At 35.0% G+C, this 20,511-nt stretch overlaps 1 protein-coding gene across 6 annotated transcripts in view; it reads right to left on the reverse strand.

The window, feature by feature from the left end:
• Positions 1 to 20,511, reverse strand: part of LOC114651841 (janus kinase and microtubule-interacting protein 1-like) — a 558,596-nt gene that overhangs the window by 103,372 nt on the left and 434,713 nt on the right. For all 6 annotated transcript variants that reach the window (XR_007935128.1, XM_051928216.1, XM_051928214.1 and 3 more), the window contains 4 exons: positions 12,155 to 12,364; positions 10,292 to 10,411; positions 5,774 to 5,920; positions 70 to 216 (listed from right to left, as the gene is read on the reverse strand). Coding sequence is in view for 5 of the 6 variants with exons in the window: in XM_051928216.1 (XP_051784176.1) it covers positions 70 to 216; positions 5,774 to 5,920; positions 10,292 to 10,411; positions 12,155 to 12,364 (624 nt within the window). In the remaining variant the exon portion in view is untranslated. The remainder of the gene's footprint in view (positions 1 to 69; positions 217 to 5,773; positions 5,921 to 10,291; positions 10,412 to 12,154; positions 12,365 to 20,511) is intronic.

Here is a 20,511-nt window from a genome sequence, read left to right on the forward strand (position 1 = left end):
AATACTATGGGCCAACTTTGTAACCTTTGTTTAAAATAAAGAATGCCACATTCAAAATGCAAAGCTCACCACTGTAAGATCGTCTATCATTGATTGCTGCTCAGCCACCTGAAGCCGAAGAAATTCAATTTCCTGCTCATCATGTGTGTGACTCAAATCATTGAGAGAACTTGGCCTCCTTAAAATTGTTTGTGCCTGTGTCTGCAATTTTTCCTTCTGGGGAGATATTAAAAAAGAAAATTAATAATAATAATTCACTGTGATTATCAAAACTGCACTACATCAAGGCAAAGTAAAAATGATAAATGCTCTAAAGTGGCATGAATTAAAAAAAAAAGGTGAAGCAGTATGGAAACATGAAGAAATGTTTTAAAATTTAACAAGATAATATAAAGAATTTGAATGAGAAGCTTAAATTGCAATTAGTATTGAGCATTAATAATACAACACATAACACCGATATTCATTAAAAGACACTAATCATTTACATTTTTTTTTTCAAAAAATAATGAACATTTATAAACATTTAACACATTTTGATCCTAGAGAAGAGGCACCTGTGTTGCTTATGTATTCTGCCTGTTACTTTGTTCAATGTGTTAGCTATTCTTCATCAAAAAAACATCTTTAAAGGCATATGGAATGAAAAAAAAAAACAACTGCTATGTGTATCACAAATTAATATGGAAGCTTTCAATTTTTAAATGGATTATAGAAAATTACTTTAATGTTTTCTTCAAAGGAGCCCTAAGTTTACATCTTGGTGAAACCTAAAAGTTAAATGGTCTTTATTTCATACTTTTTACACAAGAAAACATGGTATATGTCTTATCAGTTGTATCCAAATAAACAAGGGCAAAAAGCACAATGAAGAACAGAGTGGTACTTCTCACTTTGCTTTAGCATGTCACATGAAACTTTGCATCTGTAGTCCCCTCTTAATTAACACTTAACGTCAAAAGTCAGTTCCGCTAAAGTAAGTTTCACAGATGCTGAACTAGGTTTCAGCTTCAGAGCTTCATCTGATGAGACTGGTCAATCATTGGCAAATGGCATTCAGAGTTTTCTCAGTGTTGTGCTGTTTACCCCATTTGGCCAGTGAGCAAAGCCTACTAGGCAACCATTGCTGAACTGGAAGGGCAGCACAGTGGCGCAGCGGTAGCGCTGCCTCGCAATTAGGAGACTTGGGATTGCTTCCCAGGTCCTCCTTGCGTGGAGTTTGCATGTTCTCCCTGTGTCTGCATGGGTTTCCTCCCACAGTCCAAAGACATGCAGGTTAGGTGCATTGGCGATCCTAAATTGTCCCTAGTGTGTGCTTGATGTGTGGGTGTGCCCTGTGGTGGGCTGGCGCCCTGCCCAGGGTTTGTTTCCTGCCTTGCGCCTTATGTTGGCTGGGATTGGCTCCAGCAGATCCAGCAGACTCCCATGACCATGTAGTTAGGATATAGTGGGTTGGATAATGGATGGATGCTGAACTTGATGGTCAACACTTCCACTCCAAAGGAACCTCAGCACCATGCACTAAGAACAGAACACCATTTATAATAGAGTTGGACAGTGTGGAATGCCACACCGAGTCCAAAATTGCTGAAGATCAACAAAGCACATAAGTAAGACACACCGTACATAAAAACAACACATCCTTCTTGCAAAAAAAGAGTTAATGGATCACACTTTTAGTTAACTTCCATTAGTTCTGACTAATACTAGTCATGCAACAATCTGTAACAGTGTGTGGCATGCACACACATTCTCAAAAAGCACTTGGCGATGGGGATGCTTGGTGTGCAGGGTAAATAAACATGCAAATGTTTGGATATGAAAAAGATATTGCCCAACTAGGAAACTCATTTCAGTTACAAAGGACAGCTATGTTTTCAAACAGCTGAACCTAAGACAGCCCTACCCAATATAAACGTGATGTTGTCACTTGAATTCAATGCAAAATTGTTAGCTCACAGGATAAAATGACAAATCATGCTTCAATTAAAGAATTTCATGAAAATCTCCAGAAAAATTACATTGACATCTAACCATCTAGAAATAATTTTAAAGCCATTTCTAAGAATATGGGAGTACTTAGAGGCACATTATCCAAATGTAGAAAAAACGTGGCTTAAAATAAATCTTCCAAGGAGGGGCCACCCTGCCAGTTCTTCTCAAAAATTGTTACATTTTCCTGTTAGTCACAAAGAAGAACTGAAGTACAACATAATGGGGTCTGCAGGTCTCTCTGGTCTCTGCTAAACGCTCAGCTACCACAAAAACACTAGATAGAAATTGCTGCTCACTAATAAAAATATGAGCGTTTGCCTCAAGTCTACCAAAATGTATTTGGATCCTACTTGGATCGTCCTATTTACATATGGTGTTATCCTTAACAGTATATACAGACACATACAAACATACATACATATACAAATAACATATACATGCACAGGCATGCTAACTTGAAATATATTAATAAAACTAAAAACACAATTAACGTTTCTATATTTCAAGCATCCTCTTGCGGTGGATATATGGGCTACTGCAGATTATTACAGAGGGAGGGAAAAAAAAATATATGAGATACCAAGAGTGCCTGGCCATTAAATTACAATTTCGCCCTTACAGATGTAGTGACACCGGAGGCCACCAGAGAGGGAGAACTCCGGTTGAACAGTTGGATTTTCAGAAGGTTTCCCTGACTCTGGGAGTTAATTTTGATGATTACCCTGGAAGTAACCTCAGGGACGATTTTAAATATCACACTCCGTCCCTGGCCAAATGAATTGAGTTACTTAGGGAGTTGGGGCAAAACTGAAATGGCATGGACCCGGTGAGGTCAAAGTGTGAAAAGAGAAAAAATGGGTTTGTGATGCACATGGGACAGAATTGTTTCATTTGAGGCACTGTATTTTGTAAGTTAGCAAGATACACCACCTGGTAATAAAGCACCCAATCTGCAAAGGGCAGAACAAATGGGGGAACTAGATTTTGTTCTGTTTTCTTGTAACTTAAAGGACTTTGTTTGCAAGCTTTCCCCCGTTGTGTATTTCTTAATAAACCAACATTCTTTATTCCAGTTTAGGAAAGCAAACAAATGTGCTCCATACTATCTGTATGGAAAATACACCTTCTCTCGTTGTATACTGTATGTTTATTTGGTTTTATCATACATTTCAAAGATTCAAATGTTAGATTAAATAGAGCACCTTTTGTTACTACTGCTTGAATGATTCACAAAACAAGGTAAGCAAAACTATTTATTAAAATACTAAATATTAAATTCTCTTTGTGTGTCACTTTAAAATTTCTACATCAAAGCAAGATTCCTTTAATGAGAAAATCATACTATTTAAAGGATAGGTTTGGTATTTTTCAAGTCAGACTTATTCTTCACAAACATTATATATAGGTATTTGCCATGCAAAATTATTAAGAGTTTTCTCTAAAGTAAAAGAATATATCTATCTTGCCAACACTGGCGCTTTACAATGGAGGTTATAGGGCATGGAGGAAAAGCTTAAAAAGTTACCAAATATGTCATTTTTTTAAGCCAAAAAAGTTGGAAAGTACTGATCCACATCTTGCAAGTACACACACATTGTAAAATTGTTTATACATGTAATTTTTGAACATACAAAACACACTAATATTATGAGATTCAGTCATTTTAAAAGAAGACCAGCTATGCACGATAGCTCTGCATTTAGACTTCCTATGCAACAAACTTTCACCACCCACTCCAGACGCAGTTTAATAATAATAATTCTTTGCATTTATATAGTGCTTTTCTCACTACTCAAAGCACTCAGCAATTGCAGGTTAAGGGCCTTGCTTAAGGGCCCAACAGAGCAGAGTCCCTTTTGGCATTTATGGGATTTGAACCAGCAACATTCCGATTGCCAGTGCAGATCCCTAGCCTCAGAGCCACCAGTTTCCTCTCCAAAGACCAAATCACAGTAAACCTTTCATGTCACATGGCTAGCTTTGTTTTGAACTACTTCTACATGAGAACTCCCAAGCAAACACAAAACTTATTCTTACCACAACAAAAAAATAGAACCAGGAATATGCGATAAAATTATTTTTTCCAGATCGTTTTGCTGTCACAAAGATCCTTTTATATTGAGTTATCTTAAGTTTTTAGGCTTTTATTTTCATGTGGTCACCTATAGCCTTCCTTTGTAAAGCACCCACAGCATAGTTTTTTTTTTTTTTTTTTAAACTTCTAGAAAACTTTAGAACACAATTTCACATAGCAAATGCATATGTGCCATGTTTGTGATGAAATAACTTCAATCTGAAAAATACCAAACTTATGCCATTTGTAATGTGAAAATTACACACAATTTTCTGGCACATTAAGTAAGTCAAGTAAAGATGATTTAGGTGGATGGTTGCTGTACTAGGGTGTGGACAATCTGATATCTTCAGATCTATATTGTTTGTAGAAATATCAAAAGTTGTCATTGCAGAAAATTCATTCACCTTCAATAGATCATCTTTAAAGTTACATTATAACGCAAGTACTTGTATGCATGGGGGAACACAATGTCACATCCTTCAATATGAACTGTTTAAAAATTCTGGTTAACTTAGAAATTTTAATGATGGCAGATTTTCAAAGATTAATGAATTCCCTTTACCTTGAAACAATTAGTGTAAGATGAATGAGTTAGTTTATGGTTTCATGGCCAGGATAGAATTTACACGGTTCTTTCTGGATCAGCTGTCTGATAAAGTCTTTACTTTAGTACACCTGGCAAAGGCACTCCCAGGGAGGCTAGGCAGTGTGATACCTTGGCAACAGAAATAACTCCTCTCATCCCATTTTTTGGACTGGGGACTACGACACAAGTCTAATAGACTCACGACAGTATTCCTGCCACTTCTTTCAATAACTGCAGCAACCTCATCCATACAGTTTGGATCGAACTCTAACCAATGCATCCGTCAACACCTCCTTCTTAGGCCCTGGAAACTAACAGTAATGTAGTGCATTAGTCAGTTATACAGAACCCATCAACTGTACATACCCTTCCTAATCCTTCAGTCTTACTATATGGCAGGGGTCCTCAATCACGATCCTGGAGGGCCGCAGTGACTGCAGGTTTTTGTTCCAACCCAATTGCTTAATAAGAAGCTCTTATTGCTCAAGTAACACTTTTGCTTCACTTTAGTGGTCTCGCTCGTTACGATTTTGAACCCTTATTGCTTATTTTAGTCTTAAACAGCTGTATTGTCAGTTTTTAATTGCTCCTAATTAGCAATAACATGCAAATGACAAAGGAGACCAGAAGTTCTCCATTTAGCTTGTTACCATTGACACCTGTGTGTATTTATCATGCACTATTGGGTTTAATTAAATACTTGGAAGGAAAGTGAAGAGAAATAAGTGAAGGACTGAGAATGCCTCCTCCATTTTAGCCTTCAAATCATTTGGATGATATCCTTAGAAATATGAGAATGAGCTGACATAGCAGAGTTAAAGCACTAACAAGCCATGAAATTAAATTATTGGCAAGAATTGCTTTCTAATTAAGCAAATGGGTTGGAAAAAAAACCTGCAGCCACTGCGGCCCTCCAGGACTGTGATTGAGGACCCCTGCTATATGACATGGAAACCATTGTTGACAGTCTCATCAATCATGTAAGATTAAATTTAATCATATGTGTGTGGTATATGCTTTTCTACCACTAAGGAACATACCAAAATATCACCAAAAATAAATCCTTAAAGTCATCAACGTAAAACTTGAAAACTGTTTTTAAACTCTTGACTTACCATTTCTGCATGTTCCCGACTCACACTTTTTAACTTCTCCTCCATTCGCTGTAAAGACTGCAATAAATCATCATTCTTTTTTGACAATCTTTTATTTTTCTCACAAAGAGGTTTCATCTGAGTCTCAGATTCTCGCACCCGTTTCAGCTGAAAAGTAATGATAAAAAAAAGGTGTAAAACGTTTGACATTGCTTTTTTCATTACTTAATGACAGTCATGAAAATAAAAGATTTTCTGGTAGTTGCTGATCTTAAGTTTAACTGACAATACATGATAGCAAGCTAACTGTAAATTTCATTGTTGGCAGTAGAGTGCTGTACCGTGTTAGCCACATATTGATACAGGAGAAAGTAGGGTGAAATGACACCTTTTACTGGCTAACTAAATAGATTACAAATGCTAGCTTGAAGGGGCCTTAGCTGCCTCGAAAGCTTCAATTTGTAATCTACTAAGTTAGCCAATAAAATTTCACCCTACCTTCTCCAATTTCATTGTTGGTCAGATGTTTGTGTTATACTACCACAAAATCTTGATTGTCTGACTACTAACAATGTGACTGTGTATAAATAAATAAAAACAGAAACACTGCATAATCAAATAAAATGACCATAATCACAAGCTTTTTCATGTACTGTACAAAGCTGATCCATTTCTTTTTTTTTTTTAAATTAAGTTATACTTAAACAGATATTTTAAGACAACCAAAAGTATGGTACATGTATCACACACAATGTATATACTGTTTTTACAGCAGAAATTGGAAGTTACAGAAAAAATAAAAATATTTTTTTTCATCCTTTAAATAGTCTTTCAAATGTCTACTATTACAAAGGCACAATAATTTTGTTGTGTGAACCACTTCTGCATATTCAACTCTGTCCATTTAAATCTTTTAAATAAATACAATAAAAAATGCACTCCAAAAATGCGTTTTTTTTTTTTACTCCAAAATATAAAAGGTGAAATAATTGCACTTGCTGGACACACTTCTACTGTATATTTTTGTGTATTCAGATTCACTTGGGGCTTGTATGGTTTTATGAGGGCTCAAAGTTTTTTCAAACACATTTGCACAGCAAATTAAGCCAGCCATACAGAGATATTCCTTTATTAAAAAGGGAGCATGTTTAACACAGGAATATAGTGGGCAAAACCCTTAAATTATTAATTTTGCCTTTCCGATGGTTTCTAATTTCAGGCTTTCACAGGAAGGCTTGATTAGAAGCAAAATATTTTACCAGATTGAGCATAAGCACCGTAACAAGATCTGCTGAATCCATTAAAACACATTTTCTGTTAATGTGAAGACAGTATAAGGAGTTATCAGTGATCCCGACAGAAAATCTTACTTGTTTAACTGATTTTAAATTTATTAAGTCGTGAACACCCATGTAACTATTGTTTTGTCTGTAGATACAATTTACTTTATGGATTAAACACTATTCAAGATTAAGACTTATACTGCAAAGTCTAGCATATCTGAACATAAAGATTTCATGATCCTGGGACCAATGCTGAACAGGTTTAAAATGATTTCAAAGAAATTGCCACGCATTTCTTCAAAGACCATGTCTTTCTAAAGATTTAAAAAATAGATAACAATAAAACTTAGAACATGAGAGTAAACTGTGCTTTGTTGTTATATTTACTTAACCAAGTGATTCAAAAAAGTGCTTCACTTACATTACTTAAATTCATAAAACTACAGGAAATGATAGCATTAAAAACACAGAGCTGCAACAAGGTAGACAGATGCCATATGTTAAAAGAAAATTGTTTAACACATGATACAAAAAATACAATATTTTTATATTTCAAGATTGTAGTTTACAGAGTGCCTCCCAGGCTTCCATACAAAAATAAGTTCTATGAATTGTCAACAAATTAAGCAAATTTCATACTATTCTGAATTTCAATCTTAATGTTATCAAGGATCCTTTGGTGAAATTATATCACCACCTGAGTGAGATTAGGCAGGTGTCCAGCAAGTAAAATAAAATTTAAAATGCTGTAAAATTTAGCAGGCTATTATTCTGACAATAAACAGGCAAATATTGACTGGAGCGATCAAAATAAAATAGGTTGTTATCACAGAACTGCTGAAATGTACATATTCAACCTATTTGTGTATCAAAACATAAGAACACTATTTTATTTCCACATTTACTAGAACAGTAATCAATAATTATTTTGCTGATACTCTGTACTGAAATAAAGAATGCTTACCTTTCTTCCTGCCCATAGCCAGCATTCTGTATTATTGATCTACAATATACTGCATGCTCAGTGTTACTGCATCTTCTCTGATAGTCTGAACTTTCTTATGCAAAACCAGAGCATAGTATTGATTAGATTCTTTTTCGTATGTAAACATTGTAACTATAAATAATGGAGACGTAATGAACAACTGGCAAATAACTGATCTATTCTCTGAACCTACACAATCTAATGGTATGTAAATGGCAAGTAAGTTCAATTGCTGTTGCGATACAATAGACTCTTTTATCATTAAAATAAAATGTGCAGACAATGCTGTATCTAGGAGCCAGTGAATCATACAAGTTTCTAATTATTAAAGACGTGGTGATGTTCTGACACACCTCAGACAGACTATATGACTGTTTTGGCATGCAGAACACTCAAGTTTACAGTTTAGGAAGAGGTAAAAAGGCAAAACAAAGTTAAGGTTCCAATAATAAACATTTCATCATATCCTTTATGCCCTTCAGAAAATTCTTTTATCTAATGGGCTTATTTTGTCTCAGCACTGAAATACCTGCCTTTTAATCCTCAAATACGGTGGTTTGAGTTCTTCATTATCCTTTGGTTTTGGGCTTACTTTAAAGGGTAGTGGGGATACATGGAACCCTGCTTTATTTTCTAAATCTATTTTCATACCCTTGGAGCCCTTGCACCTAGAGCTAAACATATTCATGACACTTTTGTAGAAGAATGTTGAAGAAATTGAAGTACATTAACCTAAATACTTTTTGTAATATTACTAGGGAAGAAGACTGACCTTATCAGCTTTGGTAGAAGACATACTGTATGTTTATTATTATTACAATAGTAGATAAGTTAGGTGCTATCGTTATAGATTTAACCAAATATACAGTGGAAGGGATATGCCAACTATCAGATGCAACTTGTAATAAGACATCAAGTTTAGGCTCCATGGTACATGCGTCCATAATTGCGGGAGCAGTATAAGATGATTTTATTGATAGGCATACTGCCTTTTTCATGCACAACATACAGCCATGTTTCCCTATTTTGTACATACTACACAAGCACTTCAGTTGCCGCCATATAGTCTTCCTGGAATTTTTCACCATAGCCTCTGTCCCAACTTATTGACTTCAATATAAAACACTTAGAACTTTTGAGACACTTGCATACCACAGGCTCAATTGCCTGTAATAACAGATCATAACATTTACCAATCCATGACACGTATGAACAGACTAAACTAGAAACTGAACCTAATATACTGCAAAATGCTGCCATTCATAAACAGTATGCAATACTTTAATGAAGTAGTCTGCTTGAATATTGCCCTTCTATTAATAATCTTGGATTTGGATGGAACTATTTTTAATTTAATAAATGTTTTTTCCCCACCATCAGCATGGGATGGTTCAAGTTAGGGCCTTTTTTTTAATACTGTACTTTTTTGATAACTGAGCCAAACACCTTTAGTATCAATAAACTGATTGCATTTCTCAAGGTCAAAATACTGAATTTTTACATACTGTCTATTCTAAACCCACCAATAGAAATACTTTGTTATACACACCTAGGTACCACCTTGCTCTGATTCATAGCATAAATTTGCCAGTTCTTAAAAGATAGACTAGATATGAATTTTCTTTTAAAGCTTTTGATTTATACCAGAGATTCGTATAGGACTTATAATCCAAAATAGTCAAACAAGCTTATAAAAGAGCTCAACATACTCTATGTGATGCCTTGCCATCAACGTATACCCATCTAAAGTCTGCTTGTCCTAAGTGCCTACTCACATATTCTGAATATTCCAAAGTATTACACATTGCAATTTTAGGCAACGACACATTTACAGATGGTACATTTCTTTTATGAACCTCCATTATTCAGTTTCCTGTAATCACATTTGCGATTTAGTAATAAGGACGATTGATATAAGATATCCCATTCATTCTAATTTACACACACTGTAGTTGGTTTTGTAAACTTGGATGTTTCCCCTTAATCCAGTGTAGCTGCTCTGCTGAAGTGTATAAAGATGACTATATTGAATACAAACTTTTTCAGTTACACTGAAACACAATCAAACTACAGTTGTAAAGGTGCTGTCATTCTGCTTTTATATTTACAGTGACTACTGAAAAAGACAACAGATAGTACAATTTGATTTAAGAGAGAAGACAACGAATTCTTAACTGAAACACAAAAATTGATATTATTTATGTATGGTACTACATACAAAAAATAAAAAAATAGACATTAATTAATTAGAAGCAAATACTTCTTACTCACCAGTTCATTTCTTTCATCAGCTAATAATGTATTCCTGTCCTCTAGTTTTCTAATTACAGCATTAAGCTCTGCAATTTTCAGTTGAAAGCGCCTCATATCACGTTCATCCATCTGTAGTTCCTTTATCATAAGCAATTAAAATATTAATCAATTGACAGTAACTGTAGAGGTTCTGGTCAGCTAAGTGAGCATTTATGTTACTGAAAATTCAATCCACAAAGTTGAACTAATTACTTCACAACAATTCCAATTCTAAAAGACTGACATATTCTGACAAAAATACAATGTACCAAAACACATTACAAAGAAAGTATATACAGTAAATAGAAAGACCATAACAAAACCAAAGCATTATTTTCCTCCTCAAAACTGTAAAAATAACAAGTTTAGGAATTTTTGTTTATATTTTGTGCAAACCTCATATTAAACTAGTATAGAGCTCAATAGACTAAAAATTCAATGGTAACGAGTATATTTTATATTGATGCAACTATACATTGCACACAACAAGATGGCATTCTGCATGTACCAAGCTTACAATCACACACATGCCACTGTTATTTCTTTAGAGTGAATACTGCATTGCTCCTATAACAGATTTATTCCTTATTTTTATTGTAACATTACTAAAAATAAATTATAACAATAATGTCCAAGGATGACTTATATTTCAGCCTTTATTTATGGGGTTTCTGGCAGTACCAAAGGGTATACATTAATTTTTATAAAAGTATGTTTAATGATACTTGCAGATTGGCACCACTGACTGATGAAAGGTATGCTTCTGAATTCACAATCTGCGAATTACCTCAGTTTGGTAAATATCGTTAAATACAGTGTACCAAATACCAAAATATGGATGAGCAACCAAAGGACAACTTCTTCAAAGAGGCTTAGATCAAACTGATCACATGATCTATTTAACTAAAAGTATTTTAATACCAGACAAACATTTAAATTGTAAAATTCCTACAAGAGTTGCAATGTTTATTTGAAAAATCCTTATTTATTCTGCAATTAAGTTTAGGCACCAGGTTTCTTGAATTTAAAAGTGTAACATTATTCACATGAACAGTAGTACATAACATTAAATAATACAGTGATTTCACCCATTTATTTTTACAACCCATAATTTTTGTTACAGAGTTGCTGGAAGTGAAATTCTACAGCGACAATGTTAAGTATAAGGAATAAAAGAGTGTCAGTTGATAACAGGACACAATAAAGCACACACTTAACCATGTTGAGCTTATACTGTACATAGAAATAACATTTTAATTAGAAGCCTTGAAACAATTCTCTGGGAAAGCACATATTGGCCAAGACAGAATTTTTTAATTCCACATACAGTAAATACTATAGTAACAGGAGTTAGCTTATGTCCTATAAATGTTACAAAATAGTTTGTGATGTAAACTATAACACATCAAACATTTAAACTTCACGAATATTAGTGCAAGTAAGAAACAGTAGGTATTTCATAAATTTAAATCATACAAATGACTTATGTACTTGAATATATCTATTACAAATGGCAAGGTAACACAGAGACTACTGTTGGTGTCTCATAGATAGAGCATCCTTAGCTCAAATCATCCAACTAGGAGTCTGAAAGGGTTTTTTTCTTCCTAAGTACTCATGTTTTACTTTCATATGCCAAAAGACTTGTGCGTAAGTTTAATTGAGGATTCTAAATTTACTCAGTGTGGGTTGGAGTGTGAACAGGCCGCGCTACAAACTTGCGCCACTTTTGTCCAGCGCCCTGTATTGCCAGAATAGATTCTGACTCCCTACAGCTCTTAACTGGATTATGAGAGTTTAAATTGTTATTAGTCCCTGTTGCACAAATTTAAGAGTTCCCACCTGGTTTAGGAAGAAGTCCACAGTCTCTCCGAGTATTGGCGGGTGTTCTCTTTTTGGACTCCCATGATGCCTTTCCGCTTCTTTTACCTGTACCAACTGTTCATCAAGAGCCTCTTTTTGTAGCAGAAGTTTTTGGGCATAACCAGACTGAACACCAAGTTCTTTTTCTAGGGCAAGGATCACTCTGTCTTTGCCTTTGATTTCATCCATCTATAATAAAAACGAAGACAAACGCAGAGTAATTTGTGTTAAAAAACACTTGAGACACCATAAGTGCAGTCTTGTGTAGAACAATGCAAAAGCATAAAATTAATTTTGTGGGCTGGATTTATGCCACAAGGACGTGGCACAGAGATTATCTGTCACTAGGATCAAGAGATGAAAAACAGCATGTATGATAATTGAGCTTAACAATAACAAAACAATAAATGCATTTCAGTTTAACAAACTCTCAAAGAGACAACCTTTCTGAAAAATTATAAAGAGAAAATACCTCGCACTTAAAGAAAGCAACAACAACAAAGAAGGAAAAGTCATATAATGCTTAACTATTTTTGTTTTTACCTACCTTGTTTTCCTCTCTTAAAGCAATACTTAGTCATATCATTAAACTACAAGTTTTAACCAGTTTGACCCAGAAAATTCCCAAAACACAATTTTACAAAAAACTATTCTTTTTAACTGAAATAGAAAATTAGTAGAAATAACGTCAATTTTGGGTATAAGTATAAGTTCACCCATCCTAAACAAAATCTGTTCCATCTGTACTCTATATGTGGTCATAAACTTCAAAATCTTTCATCCAGGCCTTTTGGAATGTCTGAACACTCATGAATTCGACCACTACCGACCAACCACCTCAGATTGGACTGGTTTAATGGTATAAAAAGGAATAAACGTAATAATATTTATATATAGTAATCTTGAGAAATATTTGGATAGTAACAAACTGTTATATGCTGCTACCAGACTCAGTCCTTGAGCAGGGCATCCCCCATTCTGGAGTAAGGTAATGTAATAAAAGGCACACCCATTTAAAGAAGCAGCATCTGCTTTTTCACATATACAGTAATCCCTCGCTATATCGCGCTTCGCCTTTCGCGGCTTCACTCCATCGCGGATTTTATATGTAAGCATATTTAAATATATATCGCGGATTTTTTGCTGGTTCGCGGATTTCTGCGGACAATGGATCTTTTAATTTCTGGTACATGCTTCCTCAGTTGGTTTGCCCAGTTGATTTCATACAAGGGACGCTATTGGCAGATGGCTGAGAAGCTACCCAACTTACTTCTCTCCCTCTCTCTCTTGCGCTGAGTTTCTCTGATCCTGACGTAGGGGGATTGAGCAGGGGGGCTGTTTGCACACCTAGACGATACGGATGCTCGTCTAAAAATGCTGAAAGATTATCTTCACGTTGCTACCTTCTGTGCAAGCTGCTTCCTGAAGCGACATGCTGCACAGTGCTTCGCATACTTAAAAGCTCAAAGGGCACGTATTGATTTTTCACTCTTTGTTTTTATCTGTCTCTCTCTCTCTCTCCCTGCTCCTGACGGAGGGGGTGTGAGCTGCCACCTTCAACAGCTTTGTGCCGCGGTGCTTCGCATACTTAAAAGCCAAACAGCCCTATTGATTTGTTTGCTTTTCTCTATCTCTCTGACATCTGCTCCTGAGGCGCACTCCTTTGAAGAGGAAGATATGTTTGCATTCTTTTAATTGTGAGACAGAACTGTCATCTCTGTCTTGTCATGGAGCACAGTTTAAACTTTTGAAAAAGAGACAAATGTTTGTTTGCAGTGTTTGAATAACGTTCCTGTCTCTCTACAAGTTCCTGTGTTTCTGCGCAAATCTGTGACCCAAGCATGACAATATAAAAATAACCATATAAACATATGGTTTCTACTTCGCGGATTTTCTTATTTCGCGGGTGGCTCTGGAACGCAACCCCCGAGATGGAGAAGGGATTACTGTACTCCATATCAATATAATGAACTGTTACGGTCAAGCATGCTTCCATAGTTCTATTCAAGTACAAATCGATCGTGGCTGTATAAAGAGTTACTTGTTTCAGATCCATTTTGATTTTGTCTGACATTTGGAATAAAGTGAATGCAATGTGATTTCAAAAGAATAACTGCAGGAGGGAATGACTTCTCTTATCCTGACTGTTGGTTATTTTTTAAAAACATTTGCTGCATACAGTTTAATTCAAAGTGTTGTTTTTTGATAAACAAATGACAATGACTACTGTAACTGGATTTTACTTTCAATTGCTTGCTGTATAAGGACATTAGTGTAAACAGGTAATTAATAGTTATCTGTATTGCAGACTTACTGGACTATGCAGTTGAATTTTGAAAGGCCATATAAATGTTTGCCTTAAGTGGATTAACAGTTTGCACAGTACACTTTTGAAAACAAAATATTTCCAAATTAAGGATGATTCCCTTGGTTTTGGTATTTTAAAGTCTAAATATTCGGACGCAAGCGTCAGTAGGCTTTGCACCCTAGGAACCATGTGGCCCAAACTATTCTACGGCATTTCAGTAATTTACTTCTCTGATGCTGATCTTTCTGATCATAAAATAGGTCATTACGACGATAACAACAGATGAGAAAAATTCATAATTCATTTCAGAATTACAGTATTTGAGGGTTCCTCTAGAATGCATCTTTCTTTTGCACAATTTGGCTCAAAAACTAATCGGCACATTGCCATCACATTTCAGGCTTAAGTTCTGAGTTTTGTATTTTACCATCAAGCCATTTTAGCTCTAGACAGTCCCCAAGAAACTGTGACAGACAGACAGGCAGACACACTCACCCTTCATCGAGATATCAATGTTTTTGGTATCGGGGATCCTAAGAGATCAGTCAAAAAATGGAGATCGAAATTTTTCATGAATCTCAAGCTTTCGTTTCTCCCCCATAGACAACAGATTATGGTGGGGGAGGGCGCAAAGCAAAAAGTGCCAGATGATTTTTGTTCAACATACGAGGGTTGTTTCATAAGTTTTGAGACTCGGTCACTTGCCGTCATCGGAGGCGGACAAAATTTTTTTCTATTGTTCTACAATCCTTTCACATCTTCTAATAAATTTTTGGCCCACCCAGCTACAGATGGAGATGAGAAAAAGAGCTCGAAGTGGGGTCCAAAAGGTTGCCTTCCTCCACTGAAAGGCAGGCGCCAAAGGTCAGCCAAGAGGACCATGTTTGCTGTCTTTTTTGGCTACAAAAAATTATTGCTTCAGTTCCACGTCCTGAACGCACGACGATTAACTCTGATGTCTACACAACCCTGTGCCTTCCAGAAGTTTTCAAAAATCTCACTAGAGGTCACCCTAATCGCACCTTGAAAAACTTCATTCTTCACCATGACAACGTGCCGCCTCACAAGTCAAACAAAGCTGTTGAGTTCCTCGCCAAATCTGGGATTGAAGTCCTTCATCCGCCCCCTTATTCACCAGATTTGGCACCCTGTGACTTCTGGCTGTTCCCGACGGTGAAGAAGGAGCTGAAAGGAATGGATTTTGAGGACAGGGACAGCCTCATTTCTGTGGTGGAAGAGCAGCTTGACCAACTGACTGAACCTGATTTTCGTCACTGTTTTGATCGTTGGATTTATCGCATGAAAAAGTGCATTGAAATCGGGGGAGAGTATGTTGAACAGCACTGAAGTGTTGCCAAATAACGAGGTTATGTGAGTAAAAATTTTCTTTGGAATTGACCAAACCATGTTGGATCTATTTAAAAGAGTCTCAAAACTTATGAAACAACCCTCGTATACTACTCAGTTTTTATGAAAGCTGCTACAAAATGAAAAGAAACACATTCACACTTCTTAAAATTTGTTGTCTGGGATCAGACTCCTAAAAAGCATCATTTAAGTATGTAGCCATACAATATGATTGCCTATGTATATGCAAAGCAGCACTTGAAGTGGCGGTGTCTTATGTGTTATACTGATGTATTACCCTGAAAAGAAACAGCATATTCAATTGCTATAACACAAGTTTCTGTGGCTTTTCCATTATAAATTCACATGCCACTATTTAAGACTGTTGTTTTTCCCTCCTGTCTCTGTATAGGGTTTACATAGAGTCATTATTGTCATGTAAAGTAAAATTCTTACTTGCATGTACTAATCAACATGCAATATATTGGCATTTTCCAAATATGTTAACCAAATATAAGTTTATTCTATCAATTATCATGTATTAATATGCTGTACAAATGAATATAAAATGTATAATTTTCCAAATTCAAAAAAAAAAAAAAATATATATATATATATGTATGTGTGTGTGTATTTATATATTTTTTTTAATAATTGTGTTGAAACGTGAAATTAGTTTCAATGCTATGATATAAAATCAACAATGCACAAATTTTACACATTACTTCTCTTACTTACCTATAAACAAAATCTTATAAGTGCTCATGAAGTGATCCATGCATTAATGCATTGGATTGTTAACAGCAGCATATATTTCAATGTAAACCTGAGCTTCAATCAAAGTAAACAATGGCAGGATCACATTCAAGTTTTAAAATTTAGGGACCAATCAGAGAATACTCTCAATAGGGCACATTGCTATCTAAACATTTAGAAACTATTCCTTTCTTAGGTAGAACAATACGTAAAAAGAACATTTGTGCTTACAAACAATAAGAGAGTACAACCATCAGTTTCAAAAGATAAATAATTTAGTGACTCACTAAAGAAGAATGAGCCTTCAGGTCACAAATATGTTATGATCTACCTATACCTTTGTAATTTTAATTTCACAATATGCTCATGTTAAGAATTTTTTGAATCATACAGTGAGATATTCTAGCAAAACTAACCTCAGTATGCATTATAAAGAAGCATCTACCTTAAAGCATGAAGGAAATGCATCAGAGGAAAACCCAGGGGTAAACAATGTACAGTAATTAATGGAATCAAATTTATTGACATTACACGTTCTTACTGTGCTTTACAAAACGCTTACATGTTTTCATCAATTGTTCTAAACTTATGCATGACTTCAAATTCAGTCCTTTGTAACTGTTACTCCTTGTTTTAATCAAAAATATAGATCAGATTGCAATATTTACCATATATTCATCCACATCAAATTTAATACAACAATTCTTTTCAAACTCTTAATCCAAAAAAAAAAAAAATCATTAAATAAAAGGAAATGAATGCTACCTCGATAATCAAGAGATAGTACTGCTTTCAGAGAGTTAACCTTATTCCTCGGAACAACAAAAAAGATTAACAATATTATTTGTAGTTGGTACTTTAGTATATAATATGGACATACCTTGCAATTTATATCCTAAAAGGATACTGTATGAGAAGTCTAGGAAAAAAATCCACAGCTTAGTATTTTCCCATGCTTCACATGCACCTTTGTCCTACTTTGACTTTACTATAAAACAGGTTAAAATATGACAACATTTGATGGTTGCCATGGAAACAAACCTTTCACTGGATTTAGGTAAAAGCGAAAAAACACCAAGTGATACATTCCCAATTATTCAATAAAATTCAAAAGAGCTGACTTATTTAAAAGTGCTTCACTGAACTTCAGTCAAGATATGAAATGCATGAGTGAATATAATGAGCTCCAGAAACTGTCACCTTTTCTTAACATGTGTTTATACAACCTAGTAGTACTTCTCCTACCCCGGCATGAAATATTCATCAGATAATAAAATATACAATAAACTATCCACACCTTTTATTGTACTACTAGTCATTTAGCCCGTTACAATAACAGGCGCTAGAACAGTAGTGCATAAACATTAGTAGGAACAGTCTATATTAAATGGCAAGGGACTTTGACCTCATTCTTTTTGTTGGTCGGATTTTTCTTTCTTTCAGCCTTTCTTTTGTTGATGTTCACTTGCTGAGCTGACCGTTCTTCGTGGGCTGCCACCGTGTATTGTGTGTCTTTAATTTTCTGTGACAGTAATGCTGTCTTGTACGTCCGCTGGCTTGTACGTCCGTAATATACCTTTAATTTTCTCTGGCGGTAATACATGCATGCGCGTCGGTAATATGCCTTTAATCTCCTCTGACAGTAATACTGGCTTGTATGTGGCTGTAATATGCATCACTGTATTGTGTACCTTTAATTTCTTCTCGCAGTAATACTGGTTTGTATTTCCGTAAAACGCCTCTAACTTTCTCTGACAGTAATATCACGCATCGCACCGTGCCCCGCGCATGCGCACTTCACCAGACGACACACACACACGGATACCTGGATGCACAAAGGGATTTTATTAAAGAGGATAAATAGATCATTTTTTTATTAACACCTTTGGATTATGCACACTTTTCCCTCAGACAATATCAAGTAATAAACAAATCAAAACTTATATTTTCATAACAACTACAATGATGATTTTGTGTTTGTCTTTCAGCCCTGGCAGGAGGAATAGTTGACTCAAAAGATTCTATTAACTTTTAAAAAATTAATATCCTGCCTTAAAATATGACATTCTCCTTTTGTTACCTTGATTCAAAATTGCTACGAACAGAATCCGCCAATAGGTTCAATCAAACTGATATCTATTTTCAAATAATCGGTCTGTTCTTCTCTCCTCTGTATTATTTAGTTGTTTTTAACTTACATATATGTTAGCCCTTAACTGTTAAAGTTACTTGAAAGCAGTTTCATGTTTTGTATATTTTGAATTGTATCCATACCATTGTAAAGAATTTTGTGGTAGTATATGATTACTACATCATTTTCCCTCTAAAATAAAGTCTATCAAACCTAAAATGTACATCTAACGCTATTTGAAATAACTATCGAGATATCAATATACACACAGTATTTCATTTTGAAATCTAAATAAGAATCAATGTGAAATGTGCTATAAATTGATAAAACGTATTACAGTTAAAGTGCTGAAATACCCAGAAATTCATCTTTTTTCCCCACTGAAGCAAGAATATCCCTAACATGCATTCAATAGTATCCCGCATATTGTCATGCAATTTACGGTCACCATAAATTAACAATGAATGAAAATTATACCTTGCCACTGTAAAAGAAATGTAATACTATTGGTATATACATTTTTATTTTTTGAAATGGGGTCTTAAAGACAATATATCCATTCAACTGAGCGGCTCAAACGATTATTTTTCTGCACAGGACATGACATGGGTTTGCATCCTGACCCAGACTGGGTGTGACTTGTAGCTACAGCACTTGGAATTATGAGACAATATTTGATACACACATTACGCACAGGTATTAGCTTTAATACAACTCTTTGTGGAGTTTGAATGATCATACTGGTTTACTCCAGGAACTCTAGTTTTTACTCACTATTCAAAGTTAAGTGTGTGTCATGGCGTTCTATTTATTTGCTGCCAAGCTTCAGTTCCTCCCTTTTCTCAGTAAATGGCTTAATTGATACTGACCTCAATGCTCATGTGCCCATTTATATTAAATATTAAGTGTTCGAATTAAAACAGTTTTAATGTTGAAAACCATTGGTATCCAATGCTTGTCCCAGTGTACATTAGTGTTATGTACAAGGAATACTTTACAATATTCTTATTAATGACAATGATAGTACTGGGCTAGAAACTTTCTACAGAAATTTCTTAACATAAGAATGCTGTACATTGTGTTACTAAACCATTAAATAACTTTCCACTTTAAAAAACAGTGTTCATCGTTCATGGAACTTCATTATAAAACTTGCACTCAGGACAGACTGATAATGATTTCCACTAACCAGCATTCATTTTCATTCAGCACCTATCTTTTCTATACAAATACAATTATGACATTGTCTGGTGTATCCTGTTAATGCTAGCATTTCACACAGTTTTGTATGTGCCACCTTTCAACTTTATGCTGTTTGTACATCAAGCTCATCATTACATGAACCTGATGACAAAGCTTTAAAAAGGAGCCTCATTAATGTTTTTAGTAAAACACAATGTGAGTTACTCAATTATAACAATATTCTATTGACATCAGATAAACACATCCATCATGAAGAAACTGATTAAATCATAATTTGCTTGTGTATGCTGAAAATGACATGGTGTCTGGAAAGTCTTTTCTTTGCCACATTCCTTTATACTCACTACATTCCCAGCAAGTTTAAGTGATTAATTAAGCAATATTAACACCAAGTATCACACTGAACTAAATCTTTTATTCATCCATTCTATTTTTGAATACATTTACAGATTCACAAAGAGTGTGAGACTAAACCTATAGCTTCTTCCTGGCACCAGATGCTATCTCTGGATGGGAAGCCAGTCCATTGTCATTTTCCACTCACCCTTTACTCGAATTGATTCACTCTGATGCAATGCCCATGACTGCACA

This window comes from Erpetoichthys calabaricus, chromosome 5 (genome assembly GCF_900747795.2).
Source record: "Erpetoichthys calabaricus chromosome 5, fErpCal1.3, whole genome shotgun sequence".
Classification (NCBI taxonomy): domain Eukaryota; kingdom Metazoa; phylum Chordata; class Cladistia; order Polypteriformes; family Polypteridae; genus Erpetoichthys; species Erpetoichthys calabaricus.